This window comes from Emys orbicularis, chromosome 1 (genome assembly GCF_028017835.1).
Source record: "Emys orbicularis isolate rEmyOrb1 chromosome 1, rEmyOrb1.hap1, whole genome shotgun sequence".
In the NCBI taxonomy this organism is placed as follows: Eukaryota; Metazoa; Chordata; order Testudines; family Emydidae; genus Emys; species Emys orbicularis.
The window spans coordinates 159616073-159642731 of record NC_088683.1 but is presented as its reverse complement, the minus strand read 5'-3'; the positions used below and the strand labels follow the sequence as shown (position 1 = coordinate 159642731).

General features: G+C 44.8%; 1 protein-coding gene across 2 annotated transcripts in view; it reads left to right on the top strand.

Annotated features, from left to right (window-relative positions):
* The window catches only part of CHD1L (chromodomain helicase DNA binding protein 1 like), a 37139-nt gene extending 10697 nt beyond the window's left edge, over positions 1 to 26442 (top strand). The window contains exons 6-23 of one of the 2 annotated variants that reach the window (XM_065409194.1): positions 971 to 1052; positions 2346 to 2508; positions 2845 to 3000; positions 5066 to 5158; positions 5676 to 5772; positions 7307 to 7380; positions 8960 to 9070; positions 11391 to 11505; positions 12001 to 12154; positions 13737 to 13902; positions 15181 to 15323; positions 15723 to 15886; positions 20304 to 20512; positions 22405 to 22503; positions 23127 to 23197; positions 23439 to 23553; positions 23860 to 23968; positions 25882 to 26442. In XM_065409194.1, coding sequence (XP_065265266.1) covers positions 971 to 1052; positions 2346 to 2508; positions 2845 to 3000; positions 5066 to 5158; positions 5676 to 5772; positions 7307 to 7380; positions 8960 to 9070; positions 11391 to 11505; positions 12001 to 12154; positions 13737 to 13902; positions 15181 to 15323; positions 15723 to 15886; positions 20304 to 20512; positions 22405 to 22503; positions 23127 to 23197; positions 23439 to 23553; positions 23860 to 23968; positions 25882 to 25960 — 2200 coding nt within the window. In that variant the 3' untranslated portion in view covers positions 25961 to 26442. Of the gene's footprint in view, positions 1 to 970; positions 1054 to 2337; positions 2509 to 2844; positions 3001 to 5065; positions 5159 to 5675; positions 5773 to 7306; positions 7381 to 8959; positions 9071 to 11390; positions 11506 to 12000; positions 12155 to 13736; positions 13903 to 15180; positions 15324 to 15722; positions 15887 to 20303; positions 20513 to 22404; positions 22504 to 23126; positions 23198 to 23438; positions 23554 to 23859; positions 23969 to 25881 lie in introns of both variants that reach the window. The other variant, XM_065409185.1, reaches the window with a different exon arrangement.
* Positions 26443 to 26659: the final 217 nt, after the last annotated feature.

The window sequence follows — 26659 nt, the reverse complement described above, 5'->3', positions numbered from 1 at the left end:
TTCCAAATTACGTTCTGCTTAATTCCCTATAGTTTTGTGTAATTTACACCATCAGCGCAGTATGTAGAGTAAAGAATGTCAGGGGGGTTAAGTGATTTGCCTGTTATCACATAAACGTCAGCCTCAGGACCAGTCTCTTGGTTCTGAGGCCAGTGCTTAACCCACGAGGCCTCAGTGCCTCCAAGAAATGTCACTCAAATTCTTTGAGCCTGAACTGTTCCATCTGAAAAATATGGCTAATAATAATAATACTTTACACATTTTCATCTGTAGATCTCAGAGCACTTTACAGAGGTGGGTAGGAATGCAGTGCACCCTGCCTTAGGAGTGTGCTTTACAAGCTTAGCAAAACAAATGATATACTGTATATCCTCAGCTTGTGATTTTCAATGGCTCACTTGGCCAAGTGGAAAGCCACCTTCCTCCATAACAAGGCTGTGACGTATTTCTCAGTCAGGTCTGTTTCCCTGCGAAATGGCCGACTTCTACCCCAGCTGTTCAAAAATAGCTCACAGGAATATTTGTTTATAATGGAAACAAGTGTAATTTTTTTTTTTACTCTGTCAAAAGCAGCTGAACTGTTTCCCCATGTCCCCACCCTCATTTTATCCCCAAAAGTTAGTCTTTGGGCAGACACACAGCCCTGGGAAGTTTCAGGCTTGAAAGATGACTGTTGCAGAGAGTTATGAGTGATGGAAAATGAGAGGGGAGAATGAAAAAGGTTTTACAACTTGAAATATAGATTGCTACAAGGCATCTATGACACCAAGAAACGCACACAAGTGGCAAACGTTAGGTGAAGCTCTGATTTCCCCCCTCGATATTCAGGGGATTTTAGATCCTGGGTCTTGGTTGAGGGCCATCTCCAGTACAGATGTAGAGAGACACAGCTGATATTGACCTTTTCACATTGGCGAGAATTATTTGAATTTTAAATGAAAACAATATTTTCTATTAATTTATTTTACAGTTTTAACTGGGCTGCTCTGGTTGTGGATGAAGCCCAGAGACTGAAAAACCAGAATTCACTGCTGCACAAGACCCTTTCAGAGGTAAAAAAGAGCCCAACAGCCTTTTAGCAATTAAAGGACTTTTCTCCCCTTTAAAGGATACAAGTTCATTATTTATGTCATCACTATCCCTCATCACATTTGTTCATCTGTGGGCCTGATCCAGTTCCTCTCAAAGGCAGTAGATAGGCTCCCATTGTCTTCAGTGGCAGATGGATATGGCCCTATGTTGGACAGGGACTCCTTAGTCTGGAACTTGTCTCACATTCTGGCTCACGTTTGGGCTTCAGAAGTTTGAGGAATGTGAGAAAAGGATTAATGTAAAGAAGCTGTAAATGACGTGGCGCTAAATCACAACCGGGTGACAATCTGCATCGGGAGTCTGTATTTCTGATATAAATTATTAAAAACAACAAAGTGAGGTAGCTGTGAATTTGGAAGTCTTGTCCAGTGGTGAGTGCAGGGGGCCATGAGTCATGACTCCTCCGGTTTATTTCTGTGGTCTTCCTATGTGACTTGGTTAAGTCACTTCTCTTCATTGAAATCAGTGGAGTTGTTCTCGACTTACCCAGGTGTCCCAGATCCAAATCTGCCCTAGTAGGAGCACATTCAAGGGCAGAATATGCCCAGGAAATATTTTCTATTATTTCTGAGTTGTTTTATTTCTAGTTCCAGAATGGTCGTTGTTAATGCTAAAAGATAACTCCAACCCCAGTCCCACTTTCATTCTGCTCACCTAGGTCCCATTTTTGAACTTGGTGGGAATTTAATGTAGTATTAAACTTGCCATAGTGGTAGCCGTGTTCCCCAGTCTAAGTACAGGGAATGCTGCAAATAGCACAGTGCAGATAAATATCAACATTATTAGAGCTGGCCTGAAAACAGGAGAGCAGAGTGTGGATTTTGTGTAATTTCATTTTGGTGTTTTGATTTTTGTAGAAATTTTCCAACCAGCTCTAGTTATTTAACACAGTGCACATGGTTTGCGCATATCGTGCGGCAGAGATCAAGATTTTAATGGCACCATCGTTGGACTTCATTCTTCCCTTGCTCGTACATGTTTTGTGCTCTGGTGTAACTCCATTAACTTCAGAGGAGTTGCACCTGATTTACACCAGAGTGTTTGAGAGGAGAGTCAGGCCCTGTAAGTTTGTTTATTACTCCAGATCTTGAGTTTGCTGGTTTCCACTGAAGTTGTGGAGTTCTACAGGTGCCTCTCTGCTAACTGTCAGATTTTGGTTGTGTGAGAGAGTAGTGAAGGGATTTGTGTGGCAAGTGACTTTTCATTCCAATTGCATGTTGCAGTTCCCTTTACTTTGCCTTTGCTTATTTCAGTTTTCAGTGGGCTTCAGTCTCCTCCTCACCGGTACTCCTGTTCAGAACAATCTCCAGGAGCTGTACTCCCTACTCAGTTTTATTGAGCCTGACCTCTTTCCTAAAGAGCAAGTGGAAGAGTTTGTTCAGTGTTACCATGGGATTGAAAAGGAGAGCAAGTCAGGCAAGTAATGAGTCATAAAACATACTTGAGGGACAGTGCTGTCAGCTGGTTAGAGCAGGGGATTGGTTGTTGGGAGTTTGGGGTTTGCTTTCTCTGAAACTGATTAGCTATGAAAAAATGTCGCCTACATCAGCATGTAGGTGCCTTCATATGTGTTTAGGTACCTACCTTTAGGCAGCCAAGTTTGCTTCAGTTTCCCCTTCTATAAAATAGGGGGAAATACTTACATCTCACAAGATGGTGTGAGGTTTTATTAATGTTTGTATAAAAAAAAACATGTGCTGAAGACATTCCTTTACACTTAATTCACTTACTGCAGCATTTTTTTCCAAACAGCCAAAGAATTGCACAGTCTTCTGCAGCCCTTCTTGCTTAGGAGGGTGAAGGCTGAGGTCGCAGCAGAGCTGCCTAAGAAGGTGGAAGTGGTTCTGTATCATGGGATGTCAGCCCTGCAGAGAAAATACTACAAGGCTATTTTGATGAAAGATCTAGGTAAGTAGGGCATGTGGGGGGTTGGACCTAATCAGTTTATTTAAAAGCAAAATTAGTTCCCTTTTGTAAATCCATGCACTCTTGTGGGGAAATAGGAGATGCATTAGCATTCAGAACATGCTCTGAATGATTGTGCTGAGTTCAGTATTCTGAATGATCATTTGATAAGCAAGTATTATTAAAATTGGGGATCAGTCTGAGCCTCAAAATTTAGAGCCTGATGCAAACTTTCCTAGGGTTCATGGCTGTTTGATTTGGGGCTTTTGGTTTGGTCCACTGGCATTTGGATCTGCACTTTCCCAAAGTGTGGAAGCAAGTCAATCTCAGGATTCCAGTTTGGGCCAACCTCTAATTAAAATGCAATTAAAGATCTTCAGAAATATCTTTAGTATCACCAGTTAAACCATCCTTCAGTCACATGTGTTAACACCCACCCAAACACCCTCGTAGATTCTTCACCTTCATACCAAACTCCCTTGTATGTCTAATGTATAACCAATCAAAATGAACACACCATTTCTGCTGAATTACACTCAGCTGTTCATTCCTTATTCTGACCTCGTACTCTTTCCTGTGTGAATGCTACATTATAGTGTAAGGGACCAAGGCGTAAGAGGTCTGGCCTAGCGGTTACAGCTGGGATGAGGTCTGCCCACCAGGGGCGGTAATCGCCACGCCGGAGATGGAGGGATCTCAAGAGCCAGGTTCCATAAGCAAGAGTCAGGGTCAGAGTCAGGCTGGAGTCGGAGGCCAGAGATCAGAGGCGGTACCAGGTTAGAATCGAGAGGCGGGAATCTGGGTCAGAGTCAGGCTGGAGTCAAAGACTGGAGACCAGGAGATCAAACAAAGTCTGGCATTTCAGCAGGGCAAAGTCCATGTGGTTGCCCAGACAACTTCCCGGGGCAACCCTGGGGTTAAATAGGGTGCTGGAACAATCAGAGGGCCGCAGGGCACCATCACTCTAGGTCTCTTGGGCAGCACTTCCTGCGGTGCCTACTCTCCATAGTGCTCCATGGCTATGCCTCTGTATGGCCTCCCAGTGGCACTGTGGGAATATCAGCTGTCCCAGGCTCTGCAGACCTGGGTCCTAGTCCCTGGGTCCTTATATCTACAAACTACCAGCATGCACATGTCTACATGTCTATTATGTAGCACTGGAGAGCCCTTGCTTATACTAATGACCTTGCAGAGACTCTGCTCATCTGGTGCTACTGCTCAGTGCACCAGAGAGCTGAGGCCACAGTGCCAAGGGAGCAAATGCTGATGCGGAGTGCAGAGGGAATGTGCGTGCCCAAGGCCACCCCGGCAACAGACATGCACAATCTTCTTCCCCTTCCACTCTCAGCCTCCTCCTACACATCCTCTTGTAACCTCTGCACAGCCTCCCCAAAGCCCTGCTGAGCATCACTTCTCCCTACAGGCCCACTCACTCTTCTGGCCCTCATTCTCATAGTCTCCCTATGATTCTGCTGTCGAGAGTCGAGGCAGCAGCACTAAGCTTCTTATGGACAGCTCAACCTCTCAGAGCCTTGCCTATTGCCCCTCCTCCGACCAGCCTGTCTCACTGGCCCTTCACAGACTCCGAGCAGAGCTGGGAAGTAAGGTTGGCAGCGCCAGAGAACACAGGTGGTGGCTGAGCAGATCTCGACGCTGCCGCCAGCTTTTCCTCCAGTACCCGCATACGTTATACCAAGTAACTGGATTTGTTAATTTGGAAAATGTTAAATCCCTGAGCTGTGTGAAGTGGCAGGGACTGTCGCTCTCTAACTAGGGTCTCAGGGAAAAATTTCCAACAAGGTATCACTTTTCAGTGTTTCCTCTGCCAAAGTGGGTAAATATTTGACCAAGAAAATATGCGAGAAAACTCAGACGATGCATAAAGAGGAAGTGTGTTAAATTTGGAACCTAAATTCGAACAGTAAAGTGTACCACTGTGAGATTTCCCTTCTCTGTTATAAACCCTGTAGAGCTATGCTCGGTGTCCAGATAATTCCAGGCACTATATTTACAGTGTATCCCCAGAGTTCTTGTTGAATGGGTTTGTCGTTTCATTTTTGTGTTTCAGATGCATTTGAAAATGAAGCAGGAAGGAAGGTTAAACTTCAGAATGTCTTAATTCAGCTTCGAAAGTGTGTAGCCCATCCATACCTGTTCAGTGGTGAGAAAGAACTCTTCTCTGTTTGAAAGTAACCAAAAATCATCATAGGATATGAGCCAATTTTCTTCAAACATGGCTTGTTTTGTAGATTTCATTGACATTTAAAAATTGAGTCAAGCCTGAAGACTGTATGTAAAGTTGTATGATAAATTCCAATCCATATTAACTGACTAATAGTGATATATAAAGGGGACTCTGTTTCAAGGATAAGCCTATGTCAAGGCTGAGCTTTCAGCCTTAACTGCACTTGTTTTCTCTTGAGTGCTTGATTTCTCAGCCTAAGCAATGCATTCACACTAGTTTGTTGGCATGGAATCATTACTATAGTGTTCCTACTAGATAAAGCACTGTCAGTTTCGAATCCGGAACCCAGGTTATTACCTAGTTCTGTTTAGCCACAGCTGTGAAAATTATGAATTACCATACATGACACTGGGGTAACTTGGGATGACCCTGGAGGCTCTCGCTATCGTTGGTCTACTAGTAGTACTGCTTCTGAGACTTTCTTCCCTTCCAGGTGTCGAACCAGAGCCCTTTGAAATTGGAGACCACCTCATAGAAGCCAGTGGGAAGCTGTGCTTGTTAGACAAACTCCTTTCTTTCTTGTATGCCGGGTATGTGGTGTCACTGAGCTTTACTTGTGGGGGTCTAGATAAGCCTGGCTGGGAAAAGCAAACTAATTTATCCATAACTTTTACCCACATACACCAAGAAACGAACAGTGTAGTAGTCCAGTTAACTGATGCTGAATGACTGACAGCTCTACAGGAGTAATTACAATGTTGCAGCTACATTAGGGATGACCCAGGAACCTTAAAAGGTTTGAAGCTTCCTTTTAAAGAGCCCAGAATACTGGCTGCTTCTCTGTATTTATTCAAACCTCTTCTGCCTTCCAAATTTGGGCTGGAAATCCTGGAAGAACCAGTTGTCTTACATGATGTCTGATGCTTCTGGTTTGGCCACAGATTCCAAGAGAACAGACTTTCATGCTGTGCTTCAGTTCCTCTGGGCCGAGGAAACACAAATATGCAGTCAAAATGAAAAATAGTCATACGTGGAGAAAAAACAAACAAACCTAAGGATTGGGACAAATCAAAGCCTGGAACACACACACACACTCACACACCAAAGATGGGGGATTTGAGATCTGGACCCAGATTCTGGAACTTAACTTTGATGGTTTCAGAATCTGGAATTGAACTCTTAGATACTCGGACCATCTCCCGGGAGAGAGCTAACCAAACCAGGACACACTTCAGATCAACTTTTGGTGCAGGATGTGGAACAGCTCCTCCTCCATGATGCAGAGTGATACCAAACAAGAGAACCTTAACTAGCATGCAGCTCCCCTCGGACGGGTTCCTCAGGAAGTCCTTAAGCAGACATTTTAAAGCAAAAATGAAACTTTTAAAGTAGCTGGGATGATTTTGCTTCTCTGCTGTACAGCAGTGTTGGGGACAGAGACTGTGTACGCGTGTGTGTGTGTACATGCATGTGTGTGTATGCGTGTTTGTCCCTGGGTCCTGTGCCACAAAAACTCTCAGGACCCCTGGGTCTGCTGCACCTAAAAAATGATGCTAGTCAGTATCAGCTGGCTTGAACAGTGTTATAAATAAATAAATAAATATATCCTATCTCCTAGAACTGGAAGGGACCGGTCATCGAGTCCAGCCCCCTGCCTTCACTAGCAGGACCAAGTACTGATTTTTGCCCCAGATCCCTAAGTGACCCCCTCAAGGATTGAACTCACAACCCTGGTTTTAGCAGGCCAATGCTCAAACCACTGAGCTATCCCTCCCTGTCACAGTATAAGGCATACAGCACAGGTCTGGAAGTCAGGAGACCTGAGCTCTAACTCCAGCTCTGCCACTAACTCACTCTGTGATCTTGGAGACTAACAAGTTTATTTGGGCATTTGTCTCTAAGGTGCCACAAGAACTTCTCATTGTTTTTGCTGGTACAGACTAACACGGCTACACCTCTGAAATCTATGATCTTGGCAAGTCATTTTATATTTGAGGAAACTGAAATTGTACAATGTTTCGATTAAATATACTCCTGTATATTAAACTAAGCTAACCTTATCTATCTCTCTGTGAAACGCTACAAAAGGTACATTGAACTTAGGATTTCACTTTATTTCTGCAGTGGTCATCGGGTCTTGCTGTTTTCTCAGATGACTCGGATGCTGGATATTCTGCAAGACTACATGGACTATAGAGGTGAAATACTTGTACTCTTGGAGCAGCTGTCTTGTCATATTTGTCTTTTGTCAGCTACAGTGATGCTGTACCTGACTGATCCTTGCATGACAGAGAAGGGACCATAATACTGGGGACTTATTTCTAGTAGGCAGAAGGAGTTTTCTTGCTGTTTCTGACTGCTTGTGTGACGTTGGGCAAGTCTCTTCAGTTCTCTCTGCCTCAGTATTGCCATCTGTGAAAGTAGGATAATAAAGATGTTATGAGGTTCAATGAGATCAGAGAGCTTTGAAATCCTTGAATGAAAGACAAGCGAAGGCCAAACCCTCTCTCTCACTCCCCTATCCTCTTTGCTATATGATTAGGGTAAGAATCTGCTTTCTAATACCTTAAACTACATGAATGCAGGTTTAGTGGTCATAGGATATATTCAGTCCTTGTGTCAGTGAGTGCAACACTATTAATTTCAGTGGAGTTACAGCTAATTACCCAAGGGCCTGAACTTGGTTTATAATGCCCTGACATTTCATGGTGATACAATGTTATTTGCTTTACATTGTGCCATGATGCAAAAGTCATCCTGTAATGGTGCTGGCTCCAAAGAGCCCTGTGCTTCAGGACTCTTCCATATGTTCTGATCTTAGCTGCAGAGCTATAAACTCCAGTGAAACCAATAGATGTATTCCCGATTTACATCTCTGTGAATTAAATAAAAATCAGGCCAAGTAGCCTACACCAGAAAATGAACTTATTGCTGAAAACTGTTGTTAGCAATATGTCCCCTTGGAAATCGTGTAAGTGCAAGGGTAGGCAGGATCCCATCATTTCTGGCAGTTACCAGACGTGTTCTTGAGACATGAGATATTTTCTTTCATTTCAATCCATGAGGCTTTATGCCAATTATTTCTCATGAGAGAGGCTTTTATTTAGTGTTTATTGCCATAGACAACTAATAACGTAGTCTAAAGCCGAACATGAGGCCAAATCCTGTAGTCCTGACTCAGAAAAGCTGGCATTGAAGTCAATGAGAAAGGACTGTATGCTTTGGCCCATAATGCGAGGCCAGTTGCCAAAGTGGCCTGACCTAAAACAGGCCATTGTACCAACGCTCTTCTGCTTTGGCTCGGAATTTTTCTACTCTGCTTGCATACAGCAAACTAAAACACAAGAATTTCTGCTGCACATTCAGTTCTGGTAGCCCCTGCACTCAGTGAGTCTGGAGGAACTGCATTGCAGTCAGTCTAATTACTTGGATTTACATCAACTGGGGCAGAATCTGGCCCTCCATTTCTGTAGTGCTGGTGGAGCATGAGGGAGCAACAAAGCTACAAACCCCCCTGCCCCGTGAGAGTAGACTAGCAAGGAGCAAAAATAGGAGAATGTAGCTGAAGGAGAGAAAGCCAAAGAGAGTCTGTGGAGAATGGGGAGAGCCTGGAGAATCTGAGGCGTGGGGTGTTGGTGGAGGAAGACTAACCACGGAAAGCAGCTTGTAGAGCAGGGGGCAGAAAAGGATGGTTGGGAAAGGAGAAACCAGCCTGGAGAGGGATAGGGTCAGAATAGTGGTTTCTTGACCAGATACTGTTTTTGTCTCTTTGGAAAGGCTACAGCTATGAGCGGCTGGATGGATCTGTCAGAGGGGAAGAGAGGCACCTGGCCATTAAGAATTTTGGTCAGCAGCCCATTTTTATTTTCCTGCTGAGCACCAGGGCAGGTAAGGCAACTGTGGGAGAGCCAAAACTAGAACTATAAACAACCCATTCCACAATCTCCTGGCCTTTTGCTGTCTTCAGGGATTGACCGGACTTTGGGAAGGTCTGAATTCTTTAGAGAACCCCAGTTTTAATATTCAAATAGGATTTCATAAGGGAAAGAAAACAAAGCTTTTAAATAACCTCAGTTAAAAACAATTTAGTCAGTGGTAGAATCTGTATGGAGATTTATTTTAATTATAGTTTTAGATGATGTGTTTGAATATCAGCAACTCTTTTATGTTCAGGCTCAGACCCAAGTTCAGGATCCTGAGGCCAACACACAATTTACAGCGCAGCCCATTGAGTGGCTTATTTAAACTAAGCTCAAAATGATGGGGTCTAAATTAGCTGTTACCAACCAAGAAAGAGATCTTGGAGTCATTGTGGATAGTTCTCTGAAAACATCCACTCAGTGTGCAGCGGCAGTCAAAAATGTTGGGAATCATTCAGAAAGGGATAGATAATAAGACAGAAAATATCATAATGCCACTATCTAAATCCATGAAACGCCCACACCTTGAACACTGCGTGCAGTTCTGTTCACCCCATCTTAAAAGAGACATATTAGAAATGGAAAAGTAAAAGAGAAGGGCAACAAAAATAATTCAAGGTATGGAACAGCTTTCATAGGAGGAGTGATTTAAAAGATGGACTGTTCAGCTTGGAAAAGAGACGACTGAGAGGGAATAGGATAGAGGTCTATAAAGTTATGAATGGTGTGCAGAAAGTGAACAAGCAAGTGTTACTTGCTCCTTCACGTAACACAAGAACTAGGGGTCACCCAATGAAATTAATAGGCAGCAAGTTTAAAATAAACAAAATGAAATTCTTCCTCACACAACCCACAGTCAACCTGTGGAACTCATTGCCATGGGATGTTGTGAAGGCCAAAATATAACTTTATTCAAAAAAGAATTAGATAAATTCCTGGAGGATAGGTCCATCAATGGCTATTAGCTAAGATGGGCAGGGACGCAACCCCATGCTCTTGAGTGTCCCTAGGCTCTGCCTGCCAGAAGCTGGGACTGGACAACAGGGGATGGATCACTTGAGGATTGCCTGTTCTGTTCATTCCCTCTGAAGCACCAGGCATTGGCCACTATCAGAAGATCGGATATTGCGCTAGATGGACCTCTGGTCTGACCCAGCATAGCCGTTCTTATGCTTTATAATGCCTGTCCCTGTGGCAGCTTCGCCTTAGGAATGACACTGACATTAATTTGTGCAAATACTGGACTTGTGTCAGTAACAGTCTTCGTTTAAGTAAAATATCGGAATCTTCCCATCCCCACCACCATAAAGGCTGTACAATGCATTCTGGGGCCACCCTCTCATCTCCTCCCCCTCTCACCTCCTTGATTGGATCCGTCATATGCCCACTGCCCAGCTCCAAACCCACCCTCTATCCCAGCTCTCCTCTCCCTCCCACCGTGCGTGTAAGCTTTTCTCACTCTGCCTCCCCCATGCCCGGACTCTCCTGGTCAACACTAGACAGGTTGTTCAGACCCAGTAGTCAGTGAAGACCAACGATTGTATCTAGCCCAACATGAAGACGGTGGGTTCATCTTCACCCCTCCTCAGATACCGGTACAGAATTTCAGGGGTATGGCTGTTTCAGAGTTTGCAGGGAGGGTAGGGATACTAGGAAGAAAGGTGCGTCTCCTGGATAGGGGCAAATGCTCCTCAGCATGTACCTCCTTTTTAGTGGCAGTATATATTCCGATTTAACTTGTCTTTTCAGTCCATAAGAGCTAGCACTTCAGAAACTAGTGATGGGCAAATCTCTGACGTTTTAGTTTGGATAAGAACCCAGACTGTCCACCATCCTCGGGCTTGTATTATTGTACTTCACGTTTCCAGTTTCTGTGGCAGAGACACTGGTCTCTGCCAGAACTTAGGGAGATCCTTTGTATTGACACGAGGCAGCCCAGTGGTGTTAGTTGGGCTGCCATCTAGAGAGCACCATCTGTGTCCAGCAGCCTCAGCAAACAATCCCCTTTAGATTGATTACACCTGAATCTGGATTGCTTTTTAGTGCACTAGACAACACGTCTGTTATGAGGCCTGGTGGAAAGCTGGAAGCATAGAAGTGCAAGAAAATGCAATTCAGAAGGTTAACCAAACTTTTCTGAGCCTCATAAACAATTCAGTGTTGGTTTGAGAGATGGAGCAAAGTTGGGTTTATTTTTATTTTGTGTAGCCTAAACACCATTTCTCCCTTTATTTCATGTTGCTAATGTGTGTTACTGACCATCCCCTTTGTTTAAAACTCATTTTTAGGTGGCGTCGGCATGAATCTAACTGCAGCGGATACAGTTATTTTTGTTGACAGTGATTTTAACCCACAAAATGACTTGCAAGCCACAGCGAGAGCTCACAGGATTGGCCAGAACAAGTGAGAAATAGGAACAGAACTGTTTCTTGTGGTGCATTTTGCATTTGATTGCTCACTCTCTCATTAAATGCCACCCTAATGCTTCCCTTAATCCCCACTCCCCACCTCCAAGTTCTGCCAGCAGAGGAGACCTAAGTGGAGCGGTTCGGATAATGCGGGGGCAAAGGAAGAGGAGCCATGGGTCCTCGGCATAGTTCCACCTCTTCCCTTCCTTGATCCCATGCAGTTCTGGCCTCCCCAAGTCTCCGGAATCTGGAACTCTGTAGTTATGGAGGGGGATCAGAATGGGAGGTTGGCTGCTCTCTGCAGTGTCCCCTTCCCCTTTTGGCCATGGTGGTCGGGTCAGCATCACTTTCTGCAGCTCTACGTGTGCTTTCTCTTCGCCAACTGGGCACCTCGCTGGGTCAGGACTGACTGCAGGATTTGGTCCCTAATTCAGGGAAACTCTTCTAATGCAATGTAAATGATTAAATTGACTCTCTTAAATTTTGCAAGGCCTGTAAAAATTATCCGCTTGATTGGACGGGACACTGTAGAAGAAATAATCTACCGTCGAGCTGCGTCGAAGCTCCAGTTTACAAACACCGTTATCGAAGGGGGGCAGTTTGCTCTCGGAGTACCCAAGTGCCAGGAAGCAGCAGACATGCAGGTAAGATGATCACTGAGCATGACTTTAACAGCATCATCCCTTAGAAACGTAAGAGGGCCCCATTCTGTGTGTGTATTCGAGATGGGCCTGATCCAAACACCATTGTCTTTGGGGAAGATTGGAGAAGAACATGGCAACTGAATGCCTCTCTTTTATGGAGCAAGCCAAAATCCCAGATCTAAACACCACTGAAATTTGGGGACAATCAGATGCTAATTTTGAGGGGTTTTCTTTCCTTGTTTTTGACTATAATAGCTATTTACATGAAAATTGCATCGTTGCTTCTAGGAGTTCATTTGTTTTGCCTCCTTCTCTCGCACAGACAGAACTATACCATCAGCGCTATGGTAGATTTTTGTTACTAACCCGCAACTTGTCCTAGGCTTGCAAAACTTTCAGACGAAATTTACACTGAGCTCTAGGCAAATTGGAATCCCAGGGGGGATTTGTGATTAGGAACCAAAAGCTGAGTATTGCTTTGAGATTTGGGACTTAAGAGCCATAGCTAGGGCCATACCAAATTCATGGCCATGAAAAATGCATCACAGACCTTGAAATCTGGTCTCCCCCTGTGAAATCTGGTCTTTTGTGTACTTTTACCCTATACTATACAGATTTCACAGGGGGAGACCAGGGTTTCTCAAATTGGGGGTCTTGATCCAAAAGGGAGTTGCGGGGGGGTCGCAAAGTTATTTTAGGGGCGTTGCAGTATTGCCACCCTTACTTTGGTGCTGCCTTCAGATCCACCCAGCAGCAGCACAAAAGTAAGGGTAGCAGTACCACAAACCCTCCTACAGCATCCTTGTGACCCCTCCTCCCCCACAACTCCTTTTTGGGTCAGGACCCCTACAGTTACAACACAGTGAAATTTCAGATTTAAATCGCTGAAATCATGAAATTTATGATTTTTTAAATCCTAGGACTGTGAAATTGACCAAAGTGGATGTGAATTTGGTAGAGTATAAGGCCAGAAGGGACAACGAGATCACCTAGTCAAACTCCAAACTAAGTGAAATGTAGGGGGACGTGAACCCCATGTAAAGTGAAACAGTGAAAAACTATGGCACAGCCCCTCTCCTTCCCTCTTCCCCACAAACTTGTCTGAGCAATGATGGCTTCCAGTTTGAGAAATTGGACTGAGCCTGTGTGTGGTGATATGCCATGCTGGCACTTTTCACCCCATTGATTTCTGCAGACATTTAAGCATTCGTCTAAAAAGAAAAAAAAGTTTCTGGCCTTTCTGATTGTGAAGTAAACCTCTTGAATGTGACCCAATGCAGAGCTGTCTGCCTGAGTCTGCATGTAGTCTGAGTAGCCGTCTGTGCAGCTACTAGTGATCCATGGCTGTCAAGATGGATATTGCTGAGCATGATTTGTTATATGGGTCTAATTAGGTGGTGCATGACTGGTAAGGGCAGAGTGAGAATAACAGCTGTCAAAGCATGAGTGTTTTGCTGGGTGACATAAAGTGTCTGATTTCCCTCTCCACAAACTATTTTCATTTCAACCTAGAGACACAGTAGGCTAGGAGCAGCATGAAATATTATGGTGATGTTAAACGTCATCCTTTTGTTCGTTAAAGCTGAGTGAAATCCTGAAGTTTGGTTTGGATAAGCTGCTCTCTTCAGAGGGGAGCACCATCCAGGATGTGGAGCTGGAAAATATCCTTGGAGAGACAAAAGAAGGAATGTGGGTAATGGATGTTGTGCTACCAAGTGAAGAAGAAAGCGGAGTGCAAGATACAGAAAGTAAGTTCGAGGGTCCTAAATGCACACAAAACACACTCAAGTCTGGATGCTATTAGAGGAGATTTCAAGGGGTTATACTGTGCTTTTCGGGTAACTTTGGAAGGAAGAAAAATGGGTTTGTGGTTAGAGTAGGGGACTTGAAATCAGGAGAAATGAGTTTTATACCTGGCTCTGCCACAGATTTGATTTCTGACTGTTGAACACTCCCTTCCTCCTTTTGTGCCTCAATTTCCCCATCTGTAAAATGGGGATAATAATAACTGATTTGCCTTTAAGGGGGTTGCGAGGCTAAATTCATTAATGTCTGTGAAATGCTTTGATATCCTTGGATGTAAGACTCTAGGGAAGGGTCAAGTTTGTATTATAATTGACTTTATTCACAGAAAAACATATATTTTAAGATGGAGTTACAAATAAGTAACTTAAGGGTAAAAAACATCATAGGGATGTTGTAATTATCCCAAAACCAAGTGTTACAAACCCTGGAATTTCAGAGGTAAGGTTACACTTTAAAAAATCCAAGCATTAGGGAAAGAAATGCACAGTTAGAGCACCCAATTAACCTTAACTCTGTCCTGTGGCGACGGCGTGCAATAACCATACGATTAGGATTAAGACATGTTAGTGTGTGCAGTCCCAGACTGGATTACACTGACTTTTAAAGATCCTTTTTTCACATATTTTCCCCTTGTAGTGTCACTCTATGCACTGTGTTTGATCCATAATCTCTGCTTTAAGTGCAAAATGGAACTCATCCTTAACTATGGAGTTGTGACTGGGGCTTCCATAATATTACAGAAATGGGATCCTATAAAATGGGCCTTCTGTCCCATCCAGTGGCGGCTGGTAATAAGTCACCATTTGCCAATGGTTACCACGCAGTGGTATTTCCTATTGCAGACAGAGAGAAGAACTGTGGTATCTCAGATCCCAATGTGTGGTAGCTGTTGAAGAAATTTCTGACCTTAGGAGCCAGGATTCCATCTGTATTGGATAGCACCGAACAAATTCCACTTGATTCTTCAGACTTGCCATGCAAGTGAGGATTAATGCCTTGACAGAAATTTGGATTAGTTGTCTCAATGAGATGCTTATGTTTTTCCTCACAAAACTATCCCAACAGCTATCCCTGTTAGAACGCGCAATGGTGTTACAAAAAGGGTGTGAGTTCAAATTACTTACTTACTGTAACTTTAATTATTACTTGTTACTTATTGTAATTTTAGCAGATACCACTGGCCCTTTGGGAGACCTTTATATGTTTTAATTTTTTTTAAGATCATATGTACCTCTATGAAGGCAAAGATTATTCGAAAGACCCGAGCAGAGAAGACAGAAGAGCATTTGACCAGCTTTTGGATCTTCAGAAAGTCCTTGAAGAGACCAATCAAGAAGGAAGAGCCCTCCGAAATAAAGCAAATGTAAAATGAAAGAAATGACTCATATGATGCAGTCAATGAGTCATTGAAAATGAGGCAGATTTTAATCTCCAGTTTGTGGAGGAAAAACTTAAAGACTCAATTACAAATGTGCTGAAATTAACAGTAGACTCTGAGGATTGGATGACTCAGGGGGATTGGGAACGGATCAGAGACGAGCATTAAGAGGTTCAAATGCAGGTCATAGCAGCACAGGTCACTGTCATTAGCTGATGGTTTGGTGGCCTACTTGAAATGAGTTGGGGAGTGTGAGTCAATGCAGACAAAGCCCTGGAGGAATAGACTGTAGGGAACAGATACGGGACATTGGATAAGATGGGATCTGATAGGAATTGGAGATGAGAAATGTCTGTTTATTTGCAAGTCGCCTTCCTTTTCCAGGTACTTGTCACGGGTCTTCAGGAGGTGTCTACCAGGAGGAAGCATGCACTGAGCCCAGAAGAGCTGGAGGCCAGGAGGAGGAAACGACAGGAGGCAGCAGCAAAGAGAGCACGGCTCATGGAAGAAAAGAAACAGAAGCAAACAGAAGCTGAACACAAGAAAAAGTAGGATTGTGCTTTGCCTGCTACTAAGCAGTGTGGTGTCTGTTACAGTTAGTGGGGAAACTGGCTATGTCAGACTGATAAAAACAAGTCAGGAAGCTGCAGATTCTGATTACTCTTGCAATAACGGGGCATTTGGGACATGGGAAGGGGTGGAGGGGGAGACGTTGGCTGCAGGTCATGTCTAAAAGGAGCCACAGCTGTACATTATTTTTTCAAGTGTGTGCTTAAATTGCAGGATGTAGAGGTGTTGATGTAGAAATGGCTTTTGACACAATGGTAGCATCGATTTTTGCTAACTTTCATAGAGATGGGCCTGAATCCTACACGAAGTGGAAACATGTTTGCTAAGGATGTGTACAAAAGAATAGCACAAGCATATGGGGACAAAATCAGAAAGACTAAGGTACAAAATGAGTTACACTTAGCAAGGGACATAAAAGGCAATAATAAGAGGCTCTATAACTACATTGGGAGCAAGAGAAAGACGAAGACCACTCAGCCTAACTTCAGTACCTGGAAGGATACCGAAACGAATTATTAAACAACTCAATTGTAAGGTCTTAGAGGATAATAGGGTTATAAGGAATAACCAGCATGGATTTGTCCAGAACAAATCATTCCAAACCAACTTTTATTTCCTTCTTTGAGAGGGATACTGGCCTAGTGGATGAGGGGAATCTGTAGATTATGGTAAGGGGTTTGATACAGTCCCACATGACATTCTTATAAGCAAACTAGGGAAATTTTGTCTAGATGAAATTACTATAAGGTACGTTTAGGACTGATTGAAAGACCGTACTCAAAGGGTAGTTATCTATGGCTTGCTGTCAAACTCGGAGGGTGTATCTAGCAGGGACCCACAGGAGTCTGTTCTGAGTCCAGAACATTAATGACTTGGGTAATGGAGTGGAGAGTACGCTTATAAAATTTGAAGAAGACACCAAGCTGGAAGGGTTTGCAAGCACATTGGAGGAAAGGATTAGAATTCAAAATGACCGTGACAAATTGAAGAACTGGTTTGAAATCAACAGGATAAAATTCAGTAAAGACAAGTGTAAAGTACTACACTTAGGAAGAAAAAAAAAATCAAATGCACAACTACAAAATGGGAAATAACTGGCTAGGTGGTGGTACTGTTGAAAAAGATCTGGAGGATCTAGTGGATCACAAATTGAATATTAGTCCATTCATATGCAGTTGCAAAAAAGGCTAATATTGTGGGGTGTATTAACAGGAGTGTTGTATATCAGATACAGAAGCTAATTGTCCCACTCTACTCAGCACTGGTGAGGCCTCAGCTGGAGTAGTGTGTCCAATTCTGGGTGCTACACTTCAGGAATGATGTGGACAAATTGGAGAGAGTCCAGACGAGAGTAATAAAAATGATTAAATGTTTAGGAAAACCTGACCTATGAGGAAAGGTTAAAAAAACAGGATATGTTTAGTCTTGAAAATAGAAGACGGAGGAGGCACCTGATAAGTCTTCACATACGTTAAGGGTTTTTATTAAGAGGATGGTGATCAGCTATTCTCCATGTCCAGTGAAGGTAGGACAAGAAGTAATGGGCTTAATCTACAGAAAGAGAGATTTAGGTTAGATATTAGGAAAAACTTTGTAAGGATAAAAAGAGCAGGAGTACTTGTGGCACCTTAGAGACTAACAAATTTATTTGAGCAAAAGCTTAGTTAAGCTCTGGAACAGGCTTCAAAGAGAGGTTGTGGAATCCCCATCACTGGAGGTTTTTAAGAACATTTTGGACAAACACCTGTCAGGGATGGTCTAGGTTTACTTAGTCCTGCCTCAGCACAGGGGGATGGAGCAGAGGACCCCTCAAAGTCCCTTCCAGCCCTACATTTCTATGAACAAGAACCCCATCGCTGACCCTGCTCAGATTTTGGGCAGCTCACATTCAGATCCAGATTTGACACTTGGCCCTTTACCTGTACAATGGAATTTGGATTTGAACTTTGTGGTTGAGCCTATGTTTAAATTTCATCTCATTAGTTCTAGTTGTACCCCTTTGTGCCACCCTGGGCAACTCTTCCCCTTCCTCTGTAGTCATATCCTTCATGTTTCTATAAATGGTTATCACAAAGCTCCTTTCCCCTTCTTAACACTACAAACCCACCTGTCATAATAGTATTTGAAACAAGGCAGGGCTTCTCCCCAGCTTCTAAAGGATCTACTGCGACAGCCACAGTCTCTCTGGGCAGTTTTTTTGTCCAAACATATGCAAAACCAGTTCCTCCCGTCACCCTTTGCATCTCAGGCTTCTCACTGCCTCCCTTCCCAGGAGATTCGGGCAGTCCTGCTGCTTCCAGCAGCTGCTGAGCCCTCTCTCACTGGAACTCCCCCTGACCCTGTATAGCCCCAAGTGCAGCCATAGACACTTCATTGGCCCAGCTGAGAACGCCGGCTCTGGCACAGGGGAGTTGGATTTTAGTCACCCTGTGAAGCACCTCCCCCACTTTTCAGAAAACAACTGCCTCTTTCACAGGCACGTCTTCCCCCTCTCCCCCCCACCAGCCTGTAAGGCCCCATCTGGATGGCTCTCACCCCTAAAAATACAAACATTTCCATACAGATTCATACACATCAGTATTCCCAAGTCCCCACAGTCTTTAACACTAGCCGTACAATTTACATCTTCACCAGGCACGCTGTCATGAGCCTCATCTCACTTCTACGACCTCTGCCTGTCAGTTTTTCAGTCTGTAGTTGCACTGGTTCTCCCTTCGGTTGGGTGACTTTAAAGAGTAACTCAGCTCTCCCTTGGAGTTCCTTTTGCATGCCCTGGATTTATGTTTCAAATCCCACTTGCTCCTCCTGCAGGAGCTCAGTCTGGCACTCCAGCTCTTGCTGGTCTTTCAGCAACTCCTTCTCTCTCTGGGCTTGCTGTCGGGCCTCTTCCAAGGCAGCAAGCTCCACCAAGCGCTTTTCTGCCCAGGAGAGCGGTCCTCTCCTCTCAGTGCTGTAACTGTGGCTTTAGTAGCTGTAAGTGGTGATTCCATTTTTTTCCTGCAGCCTCTGTGCCTGTGCCCTTCTCTCACTTTTCCTCTGAGGCCCTGTCTGGGTTCCTGATACAGTGTTTTGTCTCTACCATGAGCTTCTGCTTCCCGGTACCCACCTCTGCCTGTGGAATTATTTCCCTCCCCCTGCAGAGCTCTTCCCCTATTCTTCTCAAGTTCACTCTTCCCAGTGAGTGTCAGAGATATGTCCCATTTCCCCACACCTGAAACTTTCTGGCTGCCTCCTAGCAAACCTCCCATTGATTACACCGTCACTTGGGGCACCCAAATCTTTGGCATCCAGGTTTCCCACAGTTTCCGTTTTAGTGGGGCAGTACCTTCTAATGTGCCTCAGCCCCCCACAACCCCTGGGAACCCTCCTGTCCTGGCCCCTTTTTGAGCCGCAGTAACAAGGCAGGATTCCACCCAGAGTCTCCTGGGTTTGTTCTGTGCTCTGCGCAGCTGAAGACAGTCTTAAAAGCACAATTCACATAAGGACAGTAGCTTTTTTTTTTTTTTATGCTGCACTTGCCCATAGGCAGAACATTCCCTCTGTTGGCCCTCACAGCCCTCAAACCCCTCTTTCCTGCTTTGTACCTGCGCCCACCAATCCCTTCCCTGCAGAATCTCTAGGAGAGTTGCTGCTGCTCCTCGAACCTGGTTAGTCACTTCTGTAGCTCCAGTTGCACCTCCTGCTGCCTCTCTCATCTGGCTGCCTGCGGAAACTGGAACGGGAACTCCTGCCACTGCTGTCATCCTCCATGCACCAGCAGAGCTTCCATAAGCAAAGCAAGCTGCCACATAATCTTGCTCCATTAATTCCGGGTCACCCCTACAAAGTGGGGCCAGTCAATGATAGGGGCTTGCCCTCTTTTGTTTCCTTTTGCACCAATGATATTCCTTACTCTCCTCTTGTATCAGGAGCTGACCAAAGTGCCTACATGAATCAAGGCAGGGCTTCTCCACAGCCTCTGAAGCACCCACTGCCAGACCCACAGTCTCTCTGAGGCAGGTTTATTGTCCAAATTTAAACAAAACCAACTCCTCTTTACATCTCAGGCTTCTTCTCGCTGCCTTTCCTCCCAGGGGACTCTGGCAGCCCTGCTGCTGCTTCCTAGCCCTGTCTCAGCCAGTTCTCCTCTCTCACTGGCACTTCCTCTGACCCTTTTTAGCCTCAGGTGCAGCCATAGACCCTTCATTGGCCCAGCTGGGAGCACTCCCAGGGACCAGCCACCCTCTGGCAGTGTGGTTTCCGAACTTGGGGGGGAAATTGTGGTTCTGGATCTGGAGCTGAGCTTTGTCTCTCGAAACCCCATCTCTAGCTATTCATGACAAGGATTTAACGCAGCAGACGTTTGGCTTCCCAGTTTTCATTTGGCCTGTTCTTCTTTTGCCTCGTTCGTTTCAGGATGGCCTGGTGGGAGGCAAATCACTACAGATCCCCCTGTCTGCCCTCAGAGGAGAGCGACTCAGAGGATGCCTTTGAGGAGGGGGAGGACAGGCTGGTTGTGGAGTTAGATGACACAGACCCAGAGCTGAACTCCATCAAGTATGTGATGGGTGACGTTACCCACCCCAGAGCCGAAGAGGAGGATGCGATCATCGTCCATTGCATAGGTAGGACTGGCAAGAGCAAAAAGCCTTCCTTGGGATAGGGCTGAATTGTGCCTTGTAGCCCAACGGCTGAGCAGTAGTAACAGCGGAGTGGCCCTGGCGGGAGGCGTTCTGCCTGCATGGTGCAGGTGCAGTTAGAATGCCACAAGGAAGGATAGGGGGGGTAGCATGCTCCCTAGCATGCAGCCCCTCTCTTCAGAAGGTGAAGCGTGAACTCTCTCCATCCAGTGGGCCCAGTAAGTGGGCAGACCCTGGCCCTGTGCGTGTGCAGACTCAGTGAGGCCATTCGGCCTGGAGTCCCATTCAGAAGGTTTACTTCCCATCCAGATGAGCTGGAAATATAACTTAATCAAAAGGTGACATTTTGCAGAACACATTGAAATCTGCAAAGACACCCCCACCCTCCCCCCACCCTAAATCTGTGCTGAAGTGCGGAATTTCTGCAGGGTGTGTTAACTCTAATAAGGTCCGTTGCCTATGGAGGAAGATGTGTGTAAGCTCACCCGGATGGCCGAGCAGTGGTGGGGCAGGCCCTGTGGGACAGCAGCAGAAAGTAGTGTCCGGTTTGCACCGTAGACAACAGAAAGTGGGCATCTGCTTGGTCTAGCTGGGCAAGGGCATCGGCAGAGTGGAGCAATGGGGCGAGAGTGTTTTAGCTGAACTCAGCATCTGGGCATTCAGTGTCTTAGCTGCTGGGGAATAGGGGACAATCATGGTGCTTCAATGTTGCTTTGTGCAGAAAGAGCTGAGGCCCTTTGGGAAGTGAAAACACAAAGAGGCGATGGTCCTAGAAGGACTGCCTGGCACTACGCGGTATGTTGTGCTGTATGTCTAGGGACAAAGCTGCCACAACACTTGGCTGCATGGGATGCCCATGAAGGAATTAACTTGTACAGGGCTCCAGCTCTCCTGGTCTGCTATTGTCATGCCCCCAGGTCATGGTTAGGCTAAGGCAGTGTCTCTGACATGATGTCCTGCTGGAGGGGACAGTGGGGGCTAGAACAAGGATTCCCCCACCTGTGTGGTTTGCAGTCAGCTCCTCTGAACTAATCTCTTACTCCGAGCAAAGTTATTTTTCTAATTCTCCTTTGTACTCGGAAAAGCTATGGGCCAGCCCTGCTGGGCCTTGGATGGAGGAGAGGGAGGGAGCCTCGTGCTAGGAACAGTTGCAGTCCCTGGATTCCATCCTGCCTCCTATGTGAATTCCGAGGGGGACATTTAACCTCAACCCCGGGAGGGGCGGGGGAGGCAGACACATGCACCTGGAAGGAGGACACGTTCCTCCTGTGCTACGTGTAGCTTGGGGGTGGGGCAGTGGACTGTGCCTCCTGAGACAAAATCCCCTGTTGGAGCTTCTCCTCTGTGGGTGTTAAAGCCACAAGGCGATGGCTGATTGGCTAGATTGTGGCATTTATTTCAAACTCGGCCAACACGCTCTGTTTAAAAATAAAAACACACAGGGGGTGGGGGGAATCCTCCTCTGCCTTCTGGAGGTGCAGGCAGCATCTGAGGGGAAGTAATGGATGACTGCAGTACCAGGTTACCAGGCTGCAAATAGGATTTGATGACTGATTGCACATGGGGTGGGGAGGAATTTCCCCTGGGATGGCGTGGCAAGGATCGTGTGGGAGGTTTACTTTCCTGAAGTGCTGAGCAGGGATCCTCTCTTAGGATCATGTGATCTGTTTCCGGCACAGAATGAGGGAGCTGGGACACTGAGGGATTTTGTTTCATCTCATCTTCCATGTCTGTTTCTAATAAGTCCTATGATGTGCAGTGAGAACATGTCTATTCCCTGCAGAAGGCATTATTAGCACAGATACACTTGGAAGCTCATCTCTTTGGACACGGATCTCAATTAAAAAAAAATAATCTAACTTGTAATTTTGCTTTAGATGATTCTGGCCGGTGGGGAAGGGGAGGATTATTTACAGCTCTGGAGGTTCGTTCTGATCAGCCCAGGAAAATATACGAGCTGGCAGGAAGGATGAAAGGTAAAAGAGAAAAATATAATCTTAGTGCTTGAAGCTGATGGTCTCTCCTTTTAGTCTGGCACTTCCTATGTGTGGTGTGGAAGTGACAATAGAGGAAGACATTTTGACCCTGACCTCTGCTCTGGAGTGAGAAGATTCTTCATAGAACTCAGTTGTTTTGATCTTTTCCTGGGGAAAAAGATCTTGTTCTTTAGGCACAGTATTTCTTCTCTCTACAAGGCAGTGCTAAACCTGCAGTTCAAATGTCAAAATGATTTTAAGAGGAGGAGGTGGGTTGGAGCAACTTCAATGTGTGTCTAGCCAGGCCATGAGCTCTCTCCAGTACCCCTTGTTCTCCTATGTGCACATACACACTAGTGATCTTAAACCATTACGGAGCTAGTGAAGAACAGATTAGACCTCACTGTAGACTGGAATTTTATTCTCTCAGTCTGTCTTTCCCCTCATGTCTTTTAATCACTTTCTTTCTCCGTTTTCTCACCTCCCCCCTTTGAAGAAAATGTCTGTGTGGTGCACAGTGTCGAGAACTAGAAAGGATGGTGTAGAAGCCTATAACAATTAGCATTGCATTGACTCACCCTTGTTCTTCATGGGATTGAATGTTTTCTTATGTTTTTGGACAGATGTGGCATTGGGAAGAACCCTCTTATTCCCCATTGACGATAAAGAATCCAGAAATAAAGGCCAGGACTTGGTAACTATAAGAAGCCCCTTTGATGTTCTCTCTACTGAAGTACTGAAACAACATGAAGTGAATGTTACATGTTACACAAAATAACAGTGACCCTAATACAGCGCAGGACTGGCTTGAAATAAGTGTTAACAAAGACAAGGGAAAGCTTTTTTCCAGCCTATAAAGTGTATGTTTAATGTTATTTTCTAGCAGCCATCGCCACGACTGCCAGTGTACAGACATCCCATGTTTTTCTTTCTAGTTGGCCCTGATTGTAGCACAGCACCGGGATCGGTCCAACAACTTGTCTGGCATTAAGCTGTCCGCTTTGGAAGCCGGCTTAAAGAAGATCTATTTAGCAGCCAAGAAAAGGAATGGTAAGTGTGCATCTGTCCATCTGTGTGCCTCTGAAATGGGAAGAATGATGTACCCCAGAGCTGTGCATGAAATTCCACTTAAAGATTCTGGCAGGGTCATGGATTGGGATGATCTAATTCTAATGGGTCTCTTCCATCTCTTCTGTGATTGTCTTCTGAAACAGAAGGGGGGACACATTTACCCACTACAACTAGAACGTTATGACACAGGCATTTCTTCTGCCTTTGAGTGGAGCTTAAATGGCACATCCATTTATTTTTTTTAATGCCTCAGGCCCTAAAGAGCTTTTCTGCTCTCTCTTCCAGCAAGCGTCCATCTTCCACGTATTGGACATGCAACTAAGGGATTTAACTGGTATGGTACTGAGCGGCTCATCCGAAAATATTTGGCAACGAGAGGAATCCCCACGTTTATGTATCCTTTGAAGTATGGTTATTTTATTTTGTTCAAATCAAAATGACCTGTCATATCTGCAAATACCAAAATGTTCACTGTAAGATCTAGATCCACTGTGGGCTACGGATATCATACTAGGACAGTCTAACTCAAACCTGTGTTGAACAGATGTCTAAATCTCACTCTCATTTAAGTACACATTACATAGAGGATACTAAGCATGCTAGATGATGATATTTGTTTGTATGATGAGGTGTGTGTGTGTGTGTGGACTATACGCTGGTCCTCTGGTGACAGCCATTGGGCTTCTTGTAACATCCCAGGTTTGTAGTGATGTGACTAAAGTTATAGAAACAATTTATCAAACTGACCCAGACACAAACACAATGAGCAGATTAGGAAAAGCACATTCTAAAGAAGTGTGTGTGTAAGAGAGAGACAGGATTTACTCAGCACTGGGACACCCCTTTGTGGCTGCATCTGGGGACTAGCTCTGCCTGGTCTGATGCCCCTTTCCTTCAGTCGCTTGTGCCGTGGTCCCCTCTGCTCTCTAGCAATTGCAGTGCTTCCTCTTCATGGCTTGGCCCTCCGGCCTGGTCACTATACAGGTTTCCTGGGGTAACAAGTCTCACTAGACCAGCTGTCCAGGTGCCATTCCAGGCTGTTTTCCCATGACTGTGCTGCTTTCTCAGTGGCTGGGAGGAGAACCCAGACCCATCCGCTACTCCGGTTTCCAGCCCAGGGACTCTACAGTCAGCAGCCAAGTCTGCACCATCTCAGCTCTTGCTGCCGTTTCCCTGGGCATCTTCCTACTCTGCCCTCTGCAGGCTTCCTTCTCCACCACCCCTCTGTGTGAGCCCCTGCCCTCAGAGTCCGGATCCCAAGGCTTTTGCTCCCCAGGTTTCCTCTTCCTCTCCTCACTAGGCCTGGAGAGTGACTGCAGCCGCCTTCTGCTCTTACTTCCTGGCTTTATACAAGCCCCTGCCTACTCCTGCCCAGATGGACTCCATCTTTAATAAATGCTTGTCAGTCAAGCCAAAGTCTCCCCCCAGGTACAGCCTCCCAGGTTAATTAGCCCCTTCTGAGCCACCTTCGCCCCTTCAGGGGCGGTGTGGAGTGAACACCCATCACAGTGTGGGGTGTGTGTGTGTGTGAGAGAGAGAGAATACACGTATGTAACAAAATAGCATAGCACTTACACAGAAAGTGAACAGCTTATGTGGAAAAAAAGTCACTTTAAGGGTTTTATGGCCATATAACTTTACTTTATATCAAAATGTAAAAGGTACTGCTTTGCTTACCACGCTGTCATTGCACTGAAGTAGCTCACCAATGCATGCAATTATGTGTCGTACCATCACAGATCACGCAAGATGGAACGATCAGCGAGTCAGTAAACATCAACTAAAGAATTGTCTTTGAGGGAGTTGGGGGGGAAGGACCACTAGCTCCAGGATAGTTCACTTTATAAAATATTGGCCAGGTGAAAAGAAAAGGGACACTTACCAATTTCAAATTAATATATTTTAAACCAATGTCCTTATCTACGTTGCTACTGACAACTTTTGATTATTAAAACTGGGAAAGAATCCTACAAATCCAATTTGATTTTCATTGTGTATGCTGTTTGTTCAGTTTCTCTCTGTCTTGATGTGCAAAGCAGAATAGAATTCAGCTGAGTCTTCCATAGGTGAGTAAGTTCTGCAGGGCTGGCAGAAGTAAGAAGTGTTAAAACTATATTTTTGTCACTTCTTGGGGAAAATGCAGCTGCTGTATAATGCCATGTTCAGCAATGCTGTGAGAGAGAGAGAAAATTAAGAACAAAGGTGTAGAGTACAGTGAGTATTCTACCTCCTTCCCTCTTTAAGTTGATGCCATTATTACATATTTGGTTTGAAATTTTAGAGTATTTCCTTGACACTTCTCCTTAGATACTACTTCCCTAGGAATAAAGCCTCTTCCTCTTCTTCACAACCATCTACAACTTCAATGACAACCTCAAACCCTTGAAGTTCCAATGATTTAACTCAGAAGTGTACTGATCTCTAAAAGCCCATGATCTCTTCAGCATCACATCTACAGCCAGCCTGTATTTATGTCACTTCTCTGAAGCAGATCCAAAGTCACTGTTGGTTTTCAGATTTCTGTACCTCTATAGTTCAGAGTGGTTTTTATATTAGTTATGGAACTGAGCTGCATTCAAACTTCTTCAAACTTCAGGAAATACATGCATCTGGGGTGTTTGTTTGGGCCCATGTCTAGTTTTTAAGATGGAAAATTAAACCTTCACTAAAGACCAATCTTAAGCCCTTATTTTAAACCACCATCTTAAATTATTCTCAGGGTTTGCAGTACAGTTTTGTTTGACTTTTGCTTCAAAACCTTATCTCTTGTTTACAACACTGATTTTTCTGCTGGTTGTTTGGTGGCTGCTTGAGACAGTTTGGGTGGGTGGGGCTCTAGCTATCCCTAACAAATATGTAGACACACACATTATGTATGTGTGTGTGTGTGTGTGTGTGTGTGTGTGTGTGTGTGTGTATATATATATATATATATATATATATATATATATATATATATATATACAGAGAGAGAGAGAGAGAGAGAGAGGATTGTCTCAAGCAACCGCCAAAGGGTCAGCAAAAAAATTCATTCATGTAAACGAGAGATAAAGTCTAATGATAAAACTTCTTTCTTTGGTGAGGG